Source organism: Phycodurus eques, chromosome 8 (assembly GCF_024500275.1).
Source record: "Phycodurus eques isolate BA_2022a chromosome 8, UOR_Pequ_1.1, whole genome shotgun sequence".
Classification (NCBI taxonomy): Eukaryota; Metazoa; Chordata; class Actinopteri; order Syngnathiformes; family Syngnathidae; genus Phycodurus; species Phycodurus eques.
Window position 1 is genome coordinate 11,707,168 of NC_084532.1, and position 16,123 is coordinate 11,723,290.

The 16,123-nt window shown below is 39.1% G+C and overlaps 1 protein-coding gene across 1 annotated transcript; it reads left to right on the top strand.

Moving 5' to 3' along the window:
- Positions 1-1,557: 1,557 nt before the first annotated feature.
- On the top strand, positions 1,558-14,519 carry vtg3 (vitellogenin 3, phosvitinless). The gene is made up of 27 exons (XM_061683263.1): positions 1,558-1,597; positions 1,720-1,740; positions 1,845-1,996; positions 2,744-2,995; positions 3,076-3,237; positions 6,983-7,131; positions 7,213-7,363; positions 7,557-7,714; positions 8,178-8,343; positions 8,432-8,557; positions 8,967-9,185; positions 9,387-9,604; positions 9,684-9,781; positions 9,858-9,982; positions 10,070-10,165; positions 10,257-10,376; positions 10,451-10,640; positions 10,766-10,853; positions 10,928-11,113; positions 12,025-12,163; positions 12,238-12,406; positions 12,495-12,604; positions 12,685-12,762; positions 12,993-13,199; positions 13,926-14,071; positions 14,188-14,326; positions 14,430-14,519. Exons 1-27 carry the CDS (start codon positions 1,558-1,560, stop codon positions 14,517-14,519), a joined length of 3,795 nt encoding a protein of 1,264 aa, XP_061539247.1.
- Positions 14,520-16,123: the final 1,604 nt, after the last annotated feature.

Sequence of the window (16,123 nt, forward strand, 5' to 3'; positions counted from 1 at the left end):
ACGTTAGCGTTTCACTTACAACGACTGCAAGATGTGCTCTAGATTAACTTGATGAATCTTGCACAGATAAACCGTAGTCCTCATTATCAAGACAACTGCTAGTGTTGCATGTGCATTTCAATGTGGTGGTCATTAATTCTAAATGATGAATGAAAATCATTCATCCATTTATCCGTAGCGCTTATCCTTACGAGGGTCGTGGGCATGCTGGAGACTATCGCAGGAAATGCATCGTACATGATTTAAACAAAAAAAATAATAATTAGCCTTGTTATTATGTATGCAACCCATCTGACAAACAAATTCAACTGTTGGGGGCCGGGGGGGATCCCTTAACTAATCATTATGTCTGTATGGACTGCATAAAGAGTTCGGAAAAAGAAAGATTAAATAATTGGCTAAATTCTTTTTTTTATTAATGACTAAATATCACAGCATGTGCATACTAGCTTTTGTTAATAAGGATGTACAAAATATGTCCGTTAAGACTGTATGTCCATCCATCCATTTTCTATATTACTTATTTTCACCAGGGTTGCGGATTAGCGGGAGAATATCGCGTCTGACTTTGGGCAAGGGGCAGGGTACACCCAGGACTGGTCATCAGCCAATCGCAGGGCACATATAGACAAATTAACATGATCTGATCTCAACACTGATAGACTTTTACCCCAGAACTGCTGTAATAAAAGCCAAAGGGGCTGCAACAAAGTATTAGTTTGAGGGTGTGCATATTTATGCAATGATTTTTACTTTTTCTTTCACCTTAAAAGATTTCAATATGTTTTTCAATTGAGTAGCGGTAACATATAACATTAAAGGTAGAAAAAAGTTTTGAAATAATGTATCTTGGTCTCATTATTTTATATCACAATACCTGGTATTTGAACAGGGGTGTGTAGACTTTTTAGATCCACTGTTTACATACTATGATAATTTGGGGAGGTGAAAATGTTGACTTTCCATGGCATTCAGCTCCTTGTTAGAGAACAAGTTGAGCAACAAGTACTGAAACATTGAACAGTTGGAAGTTTATACAAGGTCAAATTTAGTTCACCTGTAAAGGTTATGTTGAATTTTAGGTTCGTCGGCCCGAGAGTCGAACATCCCAAACTCTTTCTGAGTAGTAGTGTGTCTCATATATGTGAATTAAAGCGAAGGCCTATAACAGGACTCGGCCATGAGCAAACAATGTCACGATCTTAGAAACATCTTTTAGTAATGTGTAGTGCAGTTGTACACCACTGCAAACTGTAACAATAATACATATTTTTTGAAGGATTTCACTATGTAAGATTGTCAGTGTGTAGTTTTTGCTGTAAGAACAGTTATCTTCCACCTGCAGTCGTTGATGGTTACTTGTCTCTGTCATGTCATTCTGACAATGTCAGTGCGACTGTGTTGCAGCCAAGTCACTGTTGACATTACATTGATGTTGACTGGCTAAAATCCGCAGATGACCTGCCCACAAAGGTCAACACAACCACGTTCCCTCATCAAACACAATCAGTTATTTAAGGGAGTGATGTGAAGTGTTTGCTTGTACCCACGTTGACCATGAGAGGGCTCATCTTCTGCTGCCTTGTGGCCCTGACCAGTAAGTTGTCTTATATAACAATAATAATAATGTATGTACTTCCAAATAAATGTTTCATACATGATGCTTGCCAGTCAAGTCCTCATGCTAACACTGTCTTCTTAATATTAAAATCTTTGTAGCATGTCAAAGTGTCCGATATGGTGAGTATTTGAACATACAGTACGCCACATGCCGGACTGAACACGTTTTCTTTTAGTATGGTAATGAAATATTTTCCATGTATACTTTTGAAAACTAATTCCAGAGTTCAGGCTAAACTCCAAGAAAACCTACGAATACAGATATGAAGGACTGGCCAATTTTGGACTGGGCATACCAAACCTGGCTGAATCTGGGGCCAAACTAATCTGCAAGGTCAAGATTGTCGGCGTGTCTGCGCAGACCTTCCTCCTTCAGGTGAGGTAATAATTTAAGAAGTAAAGTCATGTGGATGTGACAAAAACATAAGATTGGGCTGAAGCCAATCCCAGCTAACCGGTCGCCTACCAAACACAGTGCACCTGTAGACAAACTACTATGCACACTCATTTTCAAAACTATGGACAATTTAGAATCTTCACTTGAGCTAAAATGCATGATTTTGAAACCTCAAACCTCAGAACTGCGTGGCAGACGTGCTAACCATTAGAAGAGTGTGCTGCCCACTTCTTGCACTTAGTACCTATTTTTTGCATTCTTAATTGAATCTGTCATGTGTGTGTGTGTGTGTGTTTTTTTTTTTCAAATGTATGATTGAAATGAAGGATAGATTGAATTTTTCTACAAAGGAAGTTTCCTATTGAATCCCATAGAGTGTTAAACTTTGTGTTCTTGTGCATTGCTGTTACAAAAGCACAGTAGTGAGTATGACAAAGTACTGTAGTTTTGTGGTGTTGTAGCTTTGGGCGGTTGGTGCCCCACTGTTATGGATCAGTTGTTTGGTAACTCTGTGTCTATTGACTGCAGTCCACAGGCAACAATCCGTCTCAATAAGATTGAACCCTAATTAAAAGTGAACACTGATCCATTTGGGGTTTCAACTCGTAGTTTGGAACACATAACCTGATGTAAACCATAAGCAAAACTCTCAATTGTGTTTTCACCTGTCATGTTCATGGAAAATGTCAGTAGTCTTACGGTAGTATCGTCTTCTCTGGATTACAGATTTCAGATTTGGCCTTCGAGGAGTTTAACGGCTTCGCAGGGAAAGACAGCTTCATCGCTGCCCCGAAACTCAGCCAGCGCATCTCGGCCCAGCTCGTCAAACCCTTCATGTTTGACTTTGCCGGTGGGCATGTGGGCAACATCCACGCCTCTGCTGAGGTATCTGACACTGTTGTCAACATCATTAGAGGCATACTCAGCTTCTTCCACATCACTGTCAAGACCACACAAAGATTCTATGAACTTGAGGAGGTGAGAATACACAATCTCTTTTATATTCGATGTCCATTAGTCGCACGAAGTGTTGTTAAAATATATGAATTTATTTTTAGGCTGGCATTCATGGCATGTGCCAGAGTAACTATGCCATTGAAGAAAACAAGGAAACAAGGGACATGACGATAACTCAGGTCGTGGATGTCACGAACTGCAGGGAGAAAGCAGAACGCTACAGAGGAATGGCCACTGCTGTGTTTGACGATATTTCCAAAAAGGTCTGTTCAGCTGACACGACTGAACAAACATTTAATGGGAAATTGTACGGAAAGGAATCACATTTGGTAACTCCGGTGGGTAATAAAAGTAATAATAATAATAATATAAACAATAAGGCAGTAGAACCACTTGAAAACACCCAGCCATTCAATAAATAGGTATAGTAATGCAAAGATGTAATTATATATTATTGTAGTAATAATAACATAACATTAATATCAACCAAACAAAAATGTTGAAAAAAAATGTTAGCATTACAGCATATTGTGTAGGGCTAGATCAACTTGTGGGTTTGGACATGTCGGGCTCTATTTTCGTGGACTGCACATTTGCGGCGTGGCACAAATGCCGGCAGATTCCGAATTTCGTGCAAAGTCGCTGCGCGTGTTTGCCAAGTTGCCAGACCTGTGGCAAGCTTGCCACTCTGGCACGGCGAGTGTGTGTCCTTGGAGATACTCCCAGTGGAGTGACAATTTGGTGGCAGAGAGTCAGTCTAAATGTACGCATGGTAGACCGCTGGTCTAACACGATTTCGGTGAATTTGATTGGGGCACAGCCAGACGCATTATTATGAGTTCCACTCCTGTTTTAGGTAGGACACGCCCCACTGCACTATGATTGGTTGCTACATGCGGAAGGGTAGGCTACGCTGATGTAGTGAAATGATCGTTCCAATTATGTATCACATTTGTACAAAATAAAAACAATCAAGTTTTTTATGGTTAGGGTTAGCACTAGGGTTGGGGTTAGTTTGGGTTAGGATGGGTTAGGGTGCGTTGGGGTTAGCGGGACTCATAATAACACTGCCACAGTGAAATCATATATTTTCCCATCTGGGAGCACCATCTGGGAGCATCCTTCCAGAATGCAGCAGCCAATCATAGTGCAGTGACGCGTGTCCTGCAGTCAATCATAATCCAGCAGGGCGAGTCTTGCCAAGAACATGAGTCAGAGTCCTAATAACATCAGGTAGACAGATACTGAGGTCCGTCGACATATTTAATATTTATCACAAGCTCATTCTGTATTTAGAATACCATTGGGCCTCATTCACGAACAGTGCCTATGCACACATTTGTGCTTAAATCATGTGTTCACACATTTAACGCAAAAATCTGTGATTCATCAATATGTTCATACTTGAATATGTGCGTACTCTGCGAACAAATTTAGAACCTCCTCAGGCCATACGTATATGCACAAATAATGATCAGCTTTTGAAAAAAATGTGAAACACACATCTTATACGCAAGATCCACAATGTATTGATACGACAGTCATTCCTAAAAACAATAAGAATAATTTTAACATGAATAAATTGGATATTTGCTAATGAGTTGACTAATGTTACAAATAACTGTGAAAGGACACTTCTTATTACTTTAAACTTGTATGAATGTATGTATGTATGCAGTGTTGGGAACTAATTTAAAGTTGAGGTCACCGTTCCAAAAAAATATTTAATTCAATTCATAGTTCATAATGCAAAATGTTGAACTACTTAAGTTCAACGTTCCAAAAATGAGCTCCTTCATAGTTATTCCCCCCCCCCCCAATATATTGCTGATGGGCTATTCCCCTCAAAATACTGTCATTTCATTTTCCCATGTTGCCACCCATTCAGTCCACACTAGTAGCCAGCTGCAGCTTTCACCTTACAATCTGAAAAACTTGAGGAAAAAGTTTTTGGTTGAATTATCTTTTTGAGAGGAGGAATTATACCAAAAAAAACAAACAAACACAAAAACAAAGACTTTTGTACTTTATGCGCAAACAAAAACATGCAACACAGTATGACAGGAACAATGGTGAAAGGAAAATTATAACTTTGCATTTCAACTCTGGCGGTCAATATTAACATGTTTTTATCTTATCTACAAACCAAAATAAATTCCATCGTATGAAAGTTTGCTCTTACCGTGCTTAAACCAGAGCATTCTGATACAAATAATTATTTTTCTGGTAATCCATTTTTACAATGATATATTGCATTACAAAACAACCAAAGATCGTATTCACTCCCATTTGCACTCAAGCTACTGCGACGTGCCTGCCGAATGTAAACATGAAAGGCGGTTTCCAAATACGGCTTTTATCTCCCAACATACAGTATGAAGGCTCGTATTTAGAGTTTTCAGTCGGGTTTCGCCCTGGACGTCCCTAACAAAACGTGGCACTCTGGAATGAAAATTAACTGTAGTTCAAAAATCGTTCACAGGCAACAGAAGGAGTGCGTTCTCAATAACATTCATCAGGTAGTAATGATATCAGTTCAGTTCACGTTCGCGCATGAACTTTGGTTCATTGAACACGTTCAGGTGCAACACTGTATGGATCTACAATATGTGCGTGTGTGTGTGTGTGTGTGTGTGTGTATCTGCCGCTGTCTTGTGTGTTGGCAGTTGTCACACAACGAGCAGATTGCGCAATTTCATGCTTTGATCGCGCAACTGGAAATGTCATCGAACCACTTGCATCAATCCAAGGCTTCAGAGTTTTCTTATGGCTCAAGTACACATGCACGCTACAAATCTCGAACAACCTTTCCCGAAATTTAGAGTTGACAAACAACCATCAGAAGCATCAGAGGCACACACGTGACCACTGGCTTGCTTTTGACGTAACTTCGAGCGGCATGGCTTAAATATTTTCTGTCGCTTCCAATGCTAATATCATGACTTATTTCAACTACAAGTGCTTTTTTTGTTGTGCTATATTTATCCCAATCTATTTTAACAACGTTGTTCATTCTCGGCTCTTAATTAATTTTTTCTATGTATGTTTTGTGTGCAGCATTTTCTAATTTTCACTTTGGATTTCATGAAAAATGATTAACATAATTATTATATAGTGTATGGTAAATTTCTGTATTTAACAAAGCTTTCTGATGATATGACCCTTTTGAAAATAGGTTAAAGATTAAGAAAGTAGTTGATTGAAGACTCTAAATTGCCCGTAGGTGGGAATGTGAGTGCGAATGGTTGTTTGTTTCTCCGTGCCCTGCGATTGGCTGGCAACCAGTTCAGGGTGTACCCCGCCTCCTGCCCGATGACAGCTGAGCTAGGCTCCAGCACCGCCGCGACCCTTGTGAGGATAAGCGGCTTGGAAAATGGATGGATGGATTAAGAAAGTAATGAACGTTTTGGGGCCACCTCTAACAACTTTCAACCTTCACGCATTGGCTGAGATTCGTCAAATGGATGTCCTCTTCAAGAAAATTAGGGGCATGGCTTATGCAGATTGGGTATTTGCGTATACGCTCAACTTACTGTGCAGAGTAAGAACATTCCTATGCATTTATTAGTGAAGGAGGCTCATTGTCTGTTGCTATACAGGCCAGAGCAGTGACAATGCAACCGTCACTCACGGATTGCTGCAATTACGCATCCACTTTGATTGGCGGCAAATGACATTGGCTGTAAACACACCCACAGTTGCATAGCCCGCACTGTCGGGTCCGCCGGGCTGCACTGGTTTACGAAATTTCCAACACCCATCTAACCCACCCATGGCACACAGTTGCGCCGTCTGCCATGCGAAATTGACACCGGTCGCGAAAACAGGACCAGTTGACTTTAGAGTAGGGGTAAAGAATGTTGTGTTTTGTTCCAAAATAAGTACTGCAGAATTTTTTCTATTTTTCTACTAACTTCTTTCGTTTCATTCTTTTACTAAAATTGCTGAAAAATGTTTGTATTACACAACATACACACAACATTTTATTTGTTGTCTCTTCCGTTCCAGAGAGGGGATTCTATTGTTACAACCATGAGATACGTTTACTCAATCAAACCAACAGTTGAAGGAGGCCTCATTTCCAGGGCTCATGGCTTGGAGCAGCAACACTTCAGTCCTTTCAATGTGAAGGGGGGAAGTTTCAAGATGAAAGCAACGTATGACATGCTAGATATTACATTTTGTTCAAAGTGAACCTTGCTCGCAATGCTGGCTAGCTTAAACCATTCATCCTGCAGGAAGGAGATAGTGCTGCTGGATGTGAGAGACACACCTTCTGCTGTTACATTTGGGCCGTTGACAAACAGAGGCAACATTATTTACAAATTTGCCAAAGCCGGAGCACATATTCCCATTGTCATGCAGAACCTGGAGGATGCAGTATCAAAGGTAATGATTCAAATATTTAATGAAATTAAATCAAACGTAAATACAGTGGAAATATAAATAACCAGTGTAGAAATAAGTTAGCCACGGCATTTCATTTCATTTTCATTCATAGTATTTTTCCAAGAAAGACCCATGTGATACTCCATGAATACTGGAAAGGAACACGACAATAAAATATTTCTTCTCTCTGCAGGCTGTTGAGTTGATCAAACATTTGGCTCAAGTCAATAACTTCCAAATTGACAGTGAAACAACTGAGGATGTGATGAAGTTGTATCAACTCCTGCGATTGGTGCCGTACGAAGGATTAGAAGTTATGTGGAAGCAGTTTGCTGCCAATGATGAGCACAGGTGGACTATCTGAAAGTCATATAGCAAGAAAGAAACTAATTGAACTTGTAAATTACATATTGGTATATTTTTTGCCATGTCAAAATGACAAGGTAGTAGGAAGGTAATTTATCACTATGCTTTGAGGGTGTCTTCAAGTGTCTCTTCAAGTGACTCCATTTTGTCAAAATCAGATCACTTTAGCGGATTGAGTAATTACTGTAATGTTAATCCTCATTGAGTTCAAAATGTCTTCAGACTGACAATTTGTCTGATTAAAGATACATGATCATGCTAGGTTTGATTGCAGAAAAGTTAAGCTTTCCATTAAAACGAAGGAAGCCATTGACATTTTAGATTTTATTAAAAACACCCCCTGACCTTTATCTCTCAACACAATTTATTTTAATTAGTTTTAAGGATCATCTTTGTCATGAAAGATTAGAAATGCTTAATCAATTTCCTCTGACTTTGCCCTCATTAGACGTTGGTTTTTGGACACGATTGTGGAACTCAATGATGCCAGAATCCTTAAGTTCCTCCAAATGAGGTTCCAGGATGGAGACATAACTGCATCAGAGGCGTTCCAAACGCTCTTGGTGGCCTTCAACCATCTAGACGCTATTCCTGAGCTGGTTGAAATGGCTAAAGTGAGGATAGGACAAATGTGGCAGAAAGCTCTTAGAACGAAGACAACCCTTGTAGTCCATGACGATGTTCTTGCCTTTTTTTTCTTAGATGTTCCTGAACCTAACCTACAGTAGAGCTAACATCTTAGTGTGGCATACTGTGGCACTTTCTTATGGCTCTCTGGTGTACAAGCACTGTGCCTATTACACACCTTGTCCAGTGTCTGTTGTTCAGGTACTGAAACAATCCTACAGATGCATTTTGCATTGCATTGGAATTTTGGATAACATATACTTTAAATATGAAATTGTTGTCTAGTTTTAATCAATTCACCTACACACCCAAAGTCTACTCCCAGACTGGCAAAACTGAATGTTCAAACACCTCTTCTAATGAATAATAATAATTAATAATGTTTGTTGAGAGTATACCGTAATATGTCCAGGTATCTGTTTCTTGGTCAAGGTATTCTTTTTGACAAGGAAGTGATTGCCCCCTGTAAATCAGAAAAACAATAATCATCACCTACGGGCTTATTGTGCCGCTGCAAATGTTCTACACATTGAAACACTACTATATGTATACACTGTAAGACGTAAAACTACGATAATGAGTATTTTAAAGATGTATTTCCTTTACCTAGCCACTACTGGACTTCGCTATGGACAGTCTGAAGAATAACAATGAGCAAGACATGGTTTTGGCTCTGAAAGCTCTGGGCAACGCGGGTCATACAGGCAGCATTAAAACCATCATGCGCTTCCTCCCTGGAGTGTCCGCCAACCCGGTGGAGCTTCCTCCTCGTGTGCTGAGTGCTGCTGTCCAGTCCTTGAGACTCATTTCTGCACGAGACCCCCACAGTGTAAGAATATAAGACACAGAGGACAATGGCATGTTTAAGGCTCTGAAATGGCAGATAGATATCAATATTACTAGAATATATGTGTCCTGTTAAATTCTTAACAAATTGTAAGCTTTTGCAATTTTGTCATTTACTTTTGTCAACAAAGCCTTTCGCCCCGACTCTAAAAGGTCTTTATCATGATAATATTGTACTTTTCAGGTCCAAGACATCACTATGAGTCTTTACTTGCAAAAGGACCTTCCTGCTGAGTTACGCATGTTGGCCTTCATGATCTTATTTGACACAAAGCCACCGATGGCGCTGGTGTCCACTGTGACTGCACATCTGCTGGAGGAGAAGGACCTTCATGTTGTTAGTTTTGCGTACTCCTACTTGAGAAGCATGGCCAGATCCAGAACTCCCGACAATCAATTCCTGTGAGTTTACTGAATAAAAATCAAGGTTATGACATTTAATTTTATTTTATTTTTTATTTTTTGTGTGTGTCTTCAAAAGGTCTACTGCCTGTAACGTAGCAGTGAAAATCCTTGCCCCAAAATTTGGTCGCCTCACCTATCGCTTTAGCAAAGCAATGCGCTTGGACTGGTTCAATGGTACATTCACACACAGCAATACAGTACAATATTTGCGTTTAAGACTTCATATGCCACATCTATTTTCCCAATGCAGATGATTTACTCCTTGGCACAGCTTCAGAGTTCTTCATGCTAAGAAATGCAACAGAAATCATCCCCACTGAAATTATGATGAAAGGAAAATTGTATTTTATCGGTAGAATTCTGCAGCTTGTGGAGGTACAGTATATTGAAATGCAATTTAAATATTAATTGAAGACACAAGTCAGCGATCATGAATGATAAACAACTGTTTTTCTTTTCAAGATGGGTATACGTGCTGACGGAATCAATGACATCTTTGGCTCCATCATGTCGGAATTTAAGGGAGATTTCAGTGACTTCCAGGCCATTTATCATCAAGTTGGGAGACTATTTATACTTTTAATTTTAACGTGTAAATTTAAATTGCTTCTCTGACAAATATTTATATTTATATTTAATGATTTTTCAGCTTCATAACTTGGAAACTCGGGCCGGTGACAAACCTCTTCTTCATTTCTATTCTCGCACTTCTGGACAAGAGTGGTTCTTTGCAGATATCAACAGAGAGTTTATTCGCAATATCATCAACGTGAGAAGAGAAAGCACAAAATACAGCGCAAAAATAATCCCACTGTACTAAAACTATTTAATTCGTATTTGTAGGCTGTCGGTCCTTCTGCAGGCAAAGACAACCCTATCTGGACCGTCATTGAGAATTTACAGAAGGGAATTTCATGGCATCGAACAAAGTCCTTCTTAATCTTTGAGACTCGCTACTTCGTCGCTACCACTCTTGGCTTACCACTGGAGATCAGCAAATATTATCACAGTCTTAGTGGCATAACTGTGAATGGTGACAATCAAGTCTTTTTAAAACTCCATTTAATGAAAACCCGGGGATTTAATTGAAAGCAAAATTTTGAGCATCAAACTTTGTTGACATCGTTGGCGTTGATTTGTTTCTGTTTTGTTTTTCAGCAAAAGCTACAATAAATCCACCACTGACTGACCGTCTTGGACAACTCTTGACCTCAGAAATTTTGCTGGAGACTGATGGCTTTGTTGGGTAAATAACATGGTCAACAATACTCATAAAAATCCTTCCCATTTCCTTTACTGAATGAAACTCCTTTTTTACAGTTGCACAAAGGATATTTGGCTGTCCTATGGTATCAACACTGAGCTTTTCCAGAGTGGTGTTGAGTTTAAAAGCAAAATACCATATTCAATCCCATGGAAGTTATCAGGCAAGGTTAACATCAGAGAAAAGAAATTTGAACTTGACATCCCTTTGAGCAAAAAGGAAGTTGACCTCATCACCGTCAGGTACGATTTGGGGATTTATGGTCAAGAATCAAAAAGGAAATAAAAAAATTAAGTGCTATGTCTTAACCGATCTTTTGTTCTGACTGAGCATGTACGTGTTTTGTAAAATCATTGTATTTAATTTCGACACTCGGTACAGATATATGAATATATGTGTTTACACTTCACCGAAACCCCAAAAAGCCCCAATAGCAGTGAGGCCGTACAATTCCCTTGAGTAAGCTCCGTTTGGGGCTTCCTTTGTAATGCTATGGCCAAATCTGCCTGTTAGAAACAACACTGTGAAGAAAGAAAACCACTAAAACAGGCCTTGCCACGCCATAGAGATTTACAAACAAACATATTTTGTTACAACTGTAGGCAGTCAGAATGTTTTTCACAAGGACTTTGGGGAGCAATGACCACAACATCATCGAGCTAGTCCAAAGTGGCATCAACAAGCTAATTAGCTAAATAACTTCCATGCTGGAATTCAAGGTATCTCACTGATGAATTGTTTGTTTGGTGGCCATTCAACAGGCCATGGTGTGTGTACATGTTGTGTTGCACACGGTCTTTGGCACTAACGTCGTGCCACAGCTGGTGGTTGCAAATGATTTGGCTCATTCAAGCCCGTTACAAATTGGTTTTTTTCCAACATTTGAGTAGTTCAATTTAAGTAAAATGTTAGAAGTTTAAGTACGGTGTGTATAAAAGCCAAAACTGGCATGATATGAAAAGCATTTTTGTGAAGTGAAAAGTGAAACCAAAGGATCTTTCTCACTATAGCCAGAATTTCCATCACTAATGTTGTCTAGATGGGTGACTATGTGCAACCAACAGGACAATAAATAAGTGATTGAGTCAGGTTATAGGAAAATCAAGAATAAAAATAGAATGAACATTTGTCATGTTCTTTTTCCGACCAATAGCTCCAATGTATATGCAGTCTCCAGGAACACTGAAGCGCCCAATTTGCCTAAAATGACCCCAATGATGCCCAGAGCTATTGACTCTAATGACGAAATAGTCCGAAAGGATCCGACAGTTGTGCAGTCTGAAAATGAAGAGGTATAATCAACTCAATTGGGAGAATTAATTAAACATTAAAAACATGAAATGCTAACATTGTTGTGCTCAAACAGATGCAGAAGCCCAACAACTGGCATCCAAGGACCAAAATGTGCACTGAGATTAATATTTATGGAGCGGTTTTCTGTTTTGAATCCGAGTTGAGACGAGCATATTACCACGAGGAGTACCCCTTGTACTACTTCCTGGGATACACCAACGTGGCACTTAAAGCAGTCCCAGGTAAGCTCCACAACTCAACAAACATTACATCATACCACACTAAAAACTATGTTCCAATGAATCTAACGATGTAACGCACTTCTTCAAGTCCAGCCAAACAAAGCTGTTGACAAGATCCGATTTGAGGTCACTGCCGGTCCAAGCCAATATCCAACCAGCACCCAAGAACTCCTTGAAACTCTAGGGAGGCTCTCCAAGGTCTCTAGCCAGCCTGGTAACTTCATGCTACATTAATCATTTCAGCCATTCAAATTAAAATGCTGCTAGATTGTTTACAGGAATCCTCATTGCGAATGCAACTCTCCTCAGATTCAGAATCAAGTGAAACAGAACTTAATCTGAGCTCTCCTGACATGGTAATGGAAACAGAAAGCACATGACCCACTTACAGTCACCCAAAATTGATCTTAGTGTACATGATAAGGAATTTAAATGAGTAACGAATCTGTCTTGCCTCATTATCCATGATACCTCAAATTCCCATTCAGCTGAATTCCACACTTGATCAATACCCTGCACATCATGGTTATGGCTTGGATAAACAGACACACACAAAAAAAAAACATTATGGTTTATGATTCCACAGGTCTTCAACTCAACACCTGTAGCTATTTTCAACATCAGAGCTCTTGCAGTGAGCGGGAATAGTAAGCCTGAAGGTTATGAAACAGTTGTGTACTACACACCCAAGACCAACCTTAAGAACACCCAACTCATTGTGTCTCAGATGGGAGACAATACCAATTGGAAAATGTGTATGGACACGGTGCTGGATGGCCGCACAGAAGCAAAGGTAGACCTTAAACACACCATTCAAAGACAACTATCACCCATCCATCCATTTAGCTAAAGCTATCCCAGCTCGCGTTTGGTGAAAGACATAATACACACTGGACTGGTTGCCAGTCAATCATAGGGCACACATAGCTTTAGACAGACAGATCAGACAGATATTCAGACACACACCATTACTGAGTCTTATCATGCACCCACAGAGATGAATGTTAAAAAAAATGTTCAAAAAAAAAAAAGGCAGTGCAACCACATTCTAAGATAAAACTGATACAAAAACAGAATAGGACTTTAGTCCTTGAGCAGCTGCCAGCAAAGACGATTCCAAGTGGAGAACACAAATCTTCCCATTGTAGACCCATTTCATGAGGAAATCTAGCATCTAACACATGTATGCAATCATATTTAACCACCATTTTGCATAGTTGTAGGAATATAATGATGTCGAAAAAATAGATATATTGACTCGATAAAGTCGTTCTTGCTGAACGTTTAATTGTTAAAATTGCTTTTGATTGTTGTGCAGGTATACATAACCCAGATAATAACGTGGATACTGGACAGGAACTCGATTAGTTGTCAGCACAATTCTCAAATTAGGAATTAGCATTGTACAGAGGTTAAAGTCACCATAATGTGTTTTATGTTGGTATTTGGCATATGACATGATGCTGCCACAGCCAAGTGTCATGTGTCAAACTTGGCTGACGTCCCTTGTTTGATCCAGGCAGACCTCAGATGGGGAGCTGAATGTCAGTCCTTTGAAATGTCATTGAGAGCCAATACTGCACGTCTGCCTGGTTCCAAGCCAACGCTAAGGGCCAAAGTCCACTGGACCAGAATTCCGGAAACCATGACAGAGTTTTTCAGAGGGTGAGAACACAAGCGAAAGAGAATGGGACTTTTGACTTTATCACAAAATTTTGTTTCTCATAGATCCCATTTCTCAAACTGACCGGTTAGTAAAAGGCGCTCTTTACCCTTCCCAGTATTAAGACCTATATCCCAGGCATGGCTTTCCTTCTTGGCTTCAACCAGCAGTACGAGAGAAATCCAATGCAGGAAGTTTCTGCTTCAGTTGTAGTTGCCTCGGCAGACAGCATCGATGTGAGGTTTCAAATCCCAGAGGTGCGCTTGAAAAAACTCACTCTTAAACAAACCTTGAACATTCTTCCACCGTGTTAAACTGAAGTATTTACACAGATGTGTCATTTCTCTGTATTTTCATTAGTATACAGTGTACCGCCAGTCTATTCCAGTTCCTCTGCCACGTAACAGTCTTCAGGAATTCGAATACAGCACCAGAAACACAACAATGTAGAGCCATGGATACGCATAATGCCAAGTGAGCAACAGGCTAACCTAATGAAATTATTTGTTTGCTGTTTCATGAACAGAGCTTTGAAAAATATGCCATTGTTTCCCTTGCAGAGAGCGAGAAAAGCAGCATTCCAAATGGAAGTGATCCCTCCTTTTGATTGTAAAGACGCAACTACCAAATTCTCACCACTGTAATAAAAGGGAGCTTCAGGAATGATGCATCAGTAATCCGTAAAATGTCACCGTTTTGGAAATAATTTATAAAAGGTCCTGATTTATTGGTTTAACAGCATGTTAATATTTGACCAACCATCTCTGGAGGAACATTCCTGTTCTATGTCCCAAAGCCTCTGATGCTCATCACAGTGGAATGACGAAATACATTTCAATCTGATTCAATCACCAATTTCAGCTAAATATTTCACATAATTAACATATGCTGCAACCATCATGTTCAGTTTGTGCATGTCCAATATACAGTCCAAATGAAAAAGATAATACCCAAGTTCAGTCTTTTGTTTAAAATGCAATAGTTTCCATGGAATCTTTTTATTTTACAAATAGATGAGAAGTGGAGAGCAAATTGTCTCTGGACCTTCTTGTGCTTTCAACATCCTGTTGGAATGACACAATATTAGAAATCAGCAAATAGGGTTCCTACTGGAAGGTATGGCTATTTACAAGGTCTGGATGATCTGTTCTGTTTGATGACCCACCAGTACTGTTTGCTGATGCCACAATACAGTGTCACCATGCATGCTATTGATGTAGGGCGATGTGACCTTTGGGAAAACAACTTATTATTTATCCTTTAACCTTGTCTCCACTCTTGAAAAAAAAAAAACATTAACTGGCTATAATTAAAAAGGAACATAATAGAACATTTTATGACAGAACCCTTTATTTTAATGTTTGAATTTAAATGTATTGTACCGTTTTACTTAATATCCCTCTCTAGTAACACTTTAATAACTCCTTAAAAGAGACCGATTCTATTTATATTTTTGAAATATACATTTATAATATCGTCATCATTATCATTACATATTTGGCCCTGCATTTGCTTTTTACTGTAAATTTTCACCGACAAATAAATAGATTTCTACAGGACTTCAAATGCCAAATAAAAAGTGAGCTATCATACTCATTCAATTAATTGATTTATACACGGTTTGGAAATAACATTTCTTGCAATATCAAAAAAACACTTTCATTGAGTTAAACATGGAAATAAACATGGAATTGAAGGATACATTTTCTGCCAAATCATTCATATTCCTACCCTGTAATGCTTGGGTGACAGTAGGGCACTTTCAGTGCTGTAATGATAATTTAATACTCAAAGAAAAAGTCGTATATTCCCTTCTATGCTCCGCCCACATTAATTGCGTAAACTCAAAAGAATGTTTAAGGTCATCCATTTGTCTTAGATACTATGTAGAAATTTGAATGTCATCGGGTAAACCCTAGTGAAAGAGTACAATTTGACTACGTGTGTATCTCTGCAGTATGGGACTTTCATCATACATAACAGGTGTGACTAAAATCTGAACCTTTGGACATGCTTTATGAGAGTTTTTTTTTTTTTTTTTTTTTGCATGTACA

Coding starts and splice junctions, on each gene's coding strand:
- vtg3 (XM_061683263.1), top strand. CDS start 1,558: ATGAGAGGGCTCATCTTCTGCTGCCTTGTGGCCCTGACCA. Junction 8,344..8,431: donor AGCTGGTTGAAATGGCTAAA/GTGAGGATAGGA, acceptor TTTTTTTCTTAG/ATGTTCCTGAACCTAACCTA. Junction 12,605..12,684: donor CTCTAGGGAGGCTCTCCAAG/GTCTCTAGCCAG, acceptor GATTGTTTACAG/GAATCCTCATTGCGAATGCA.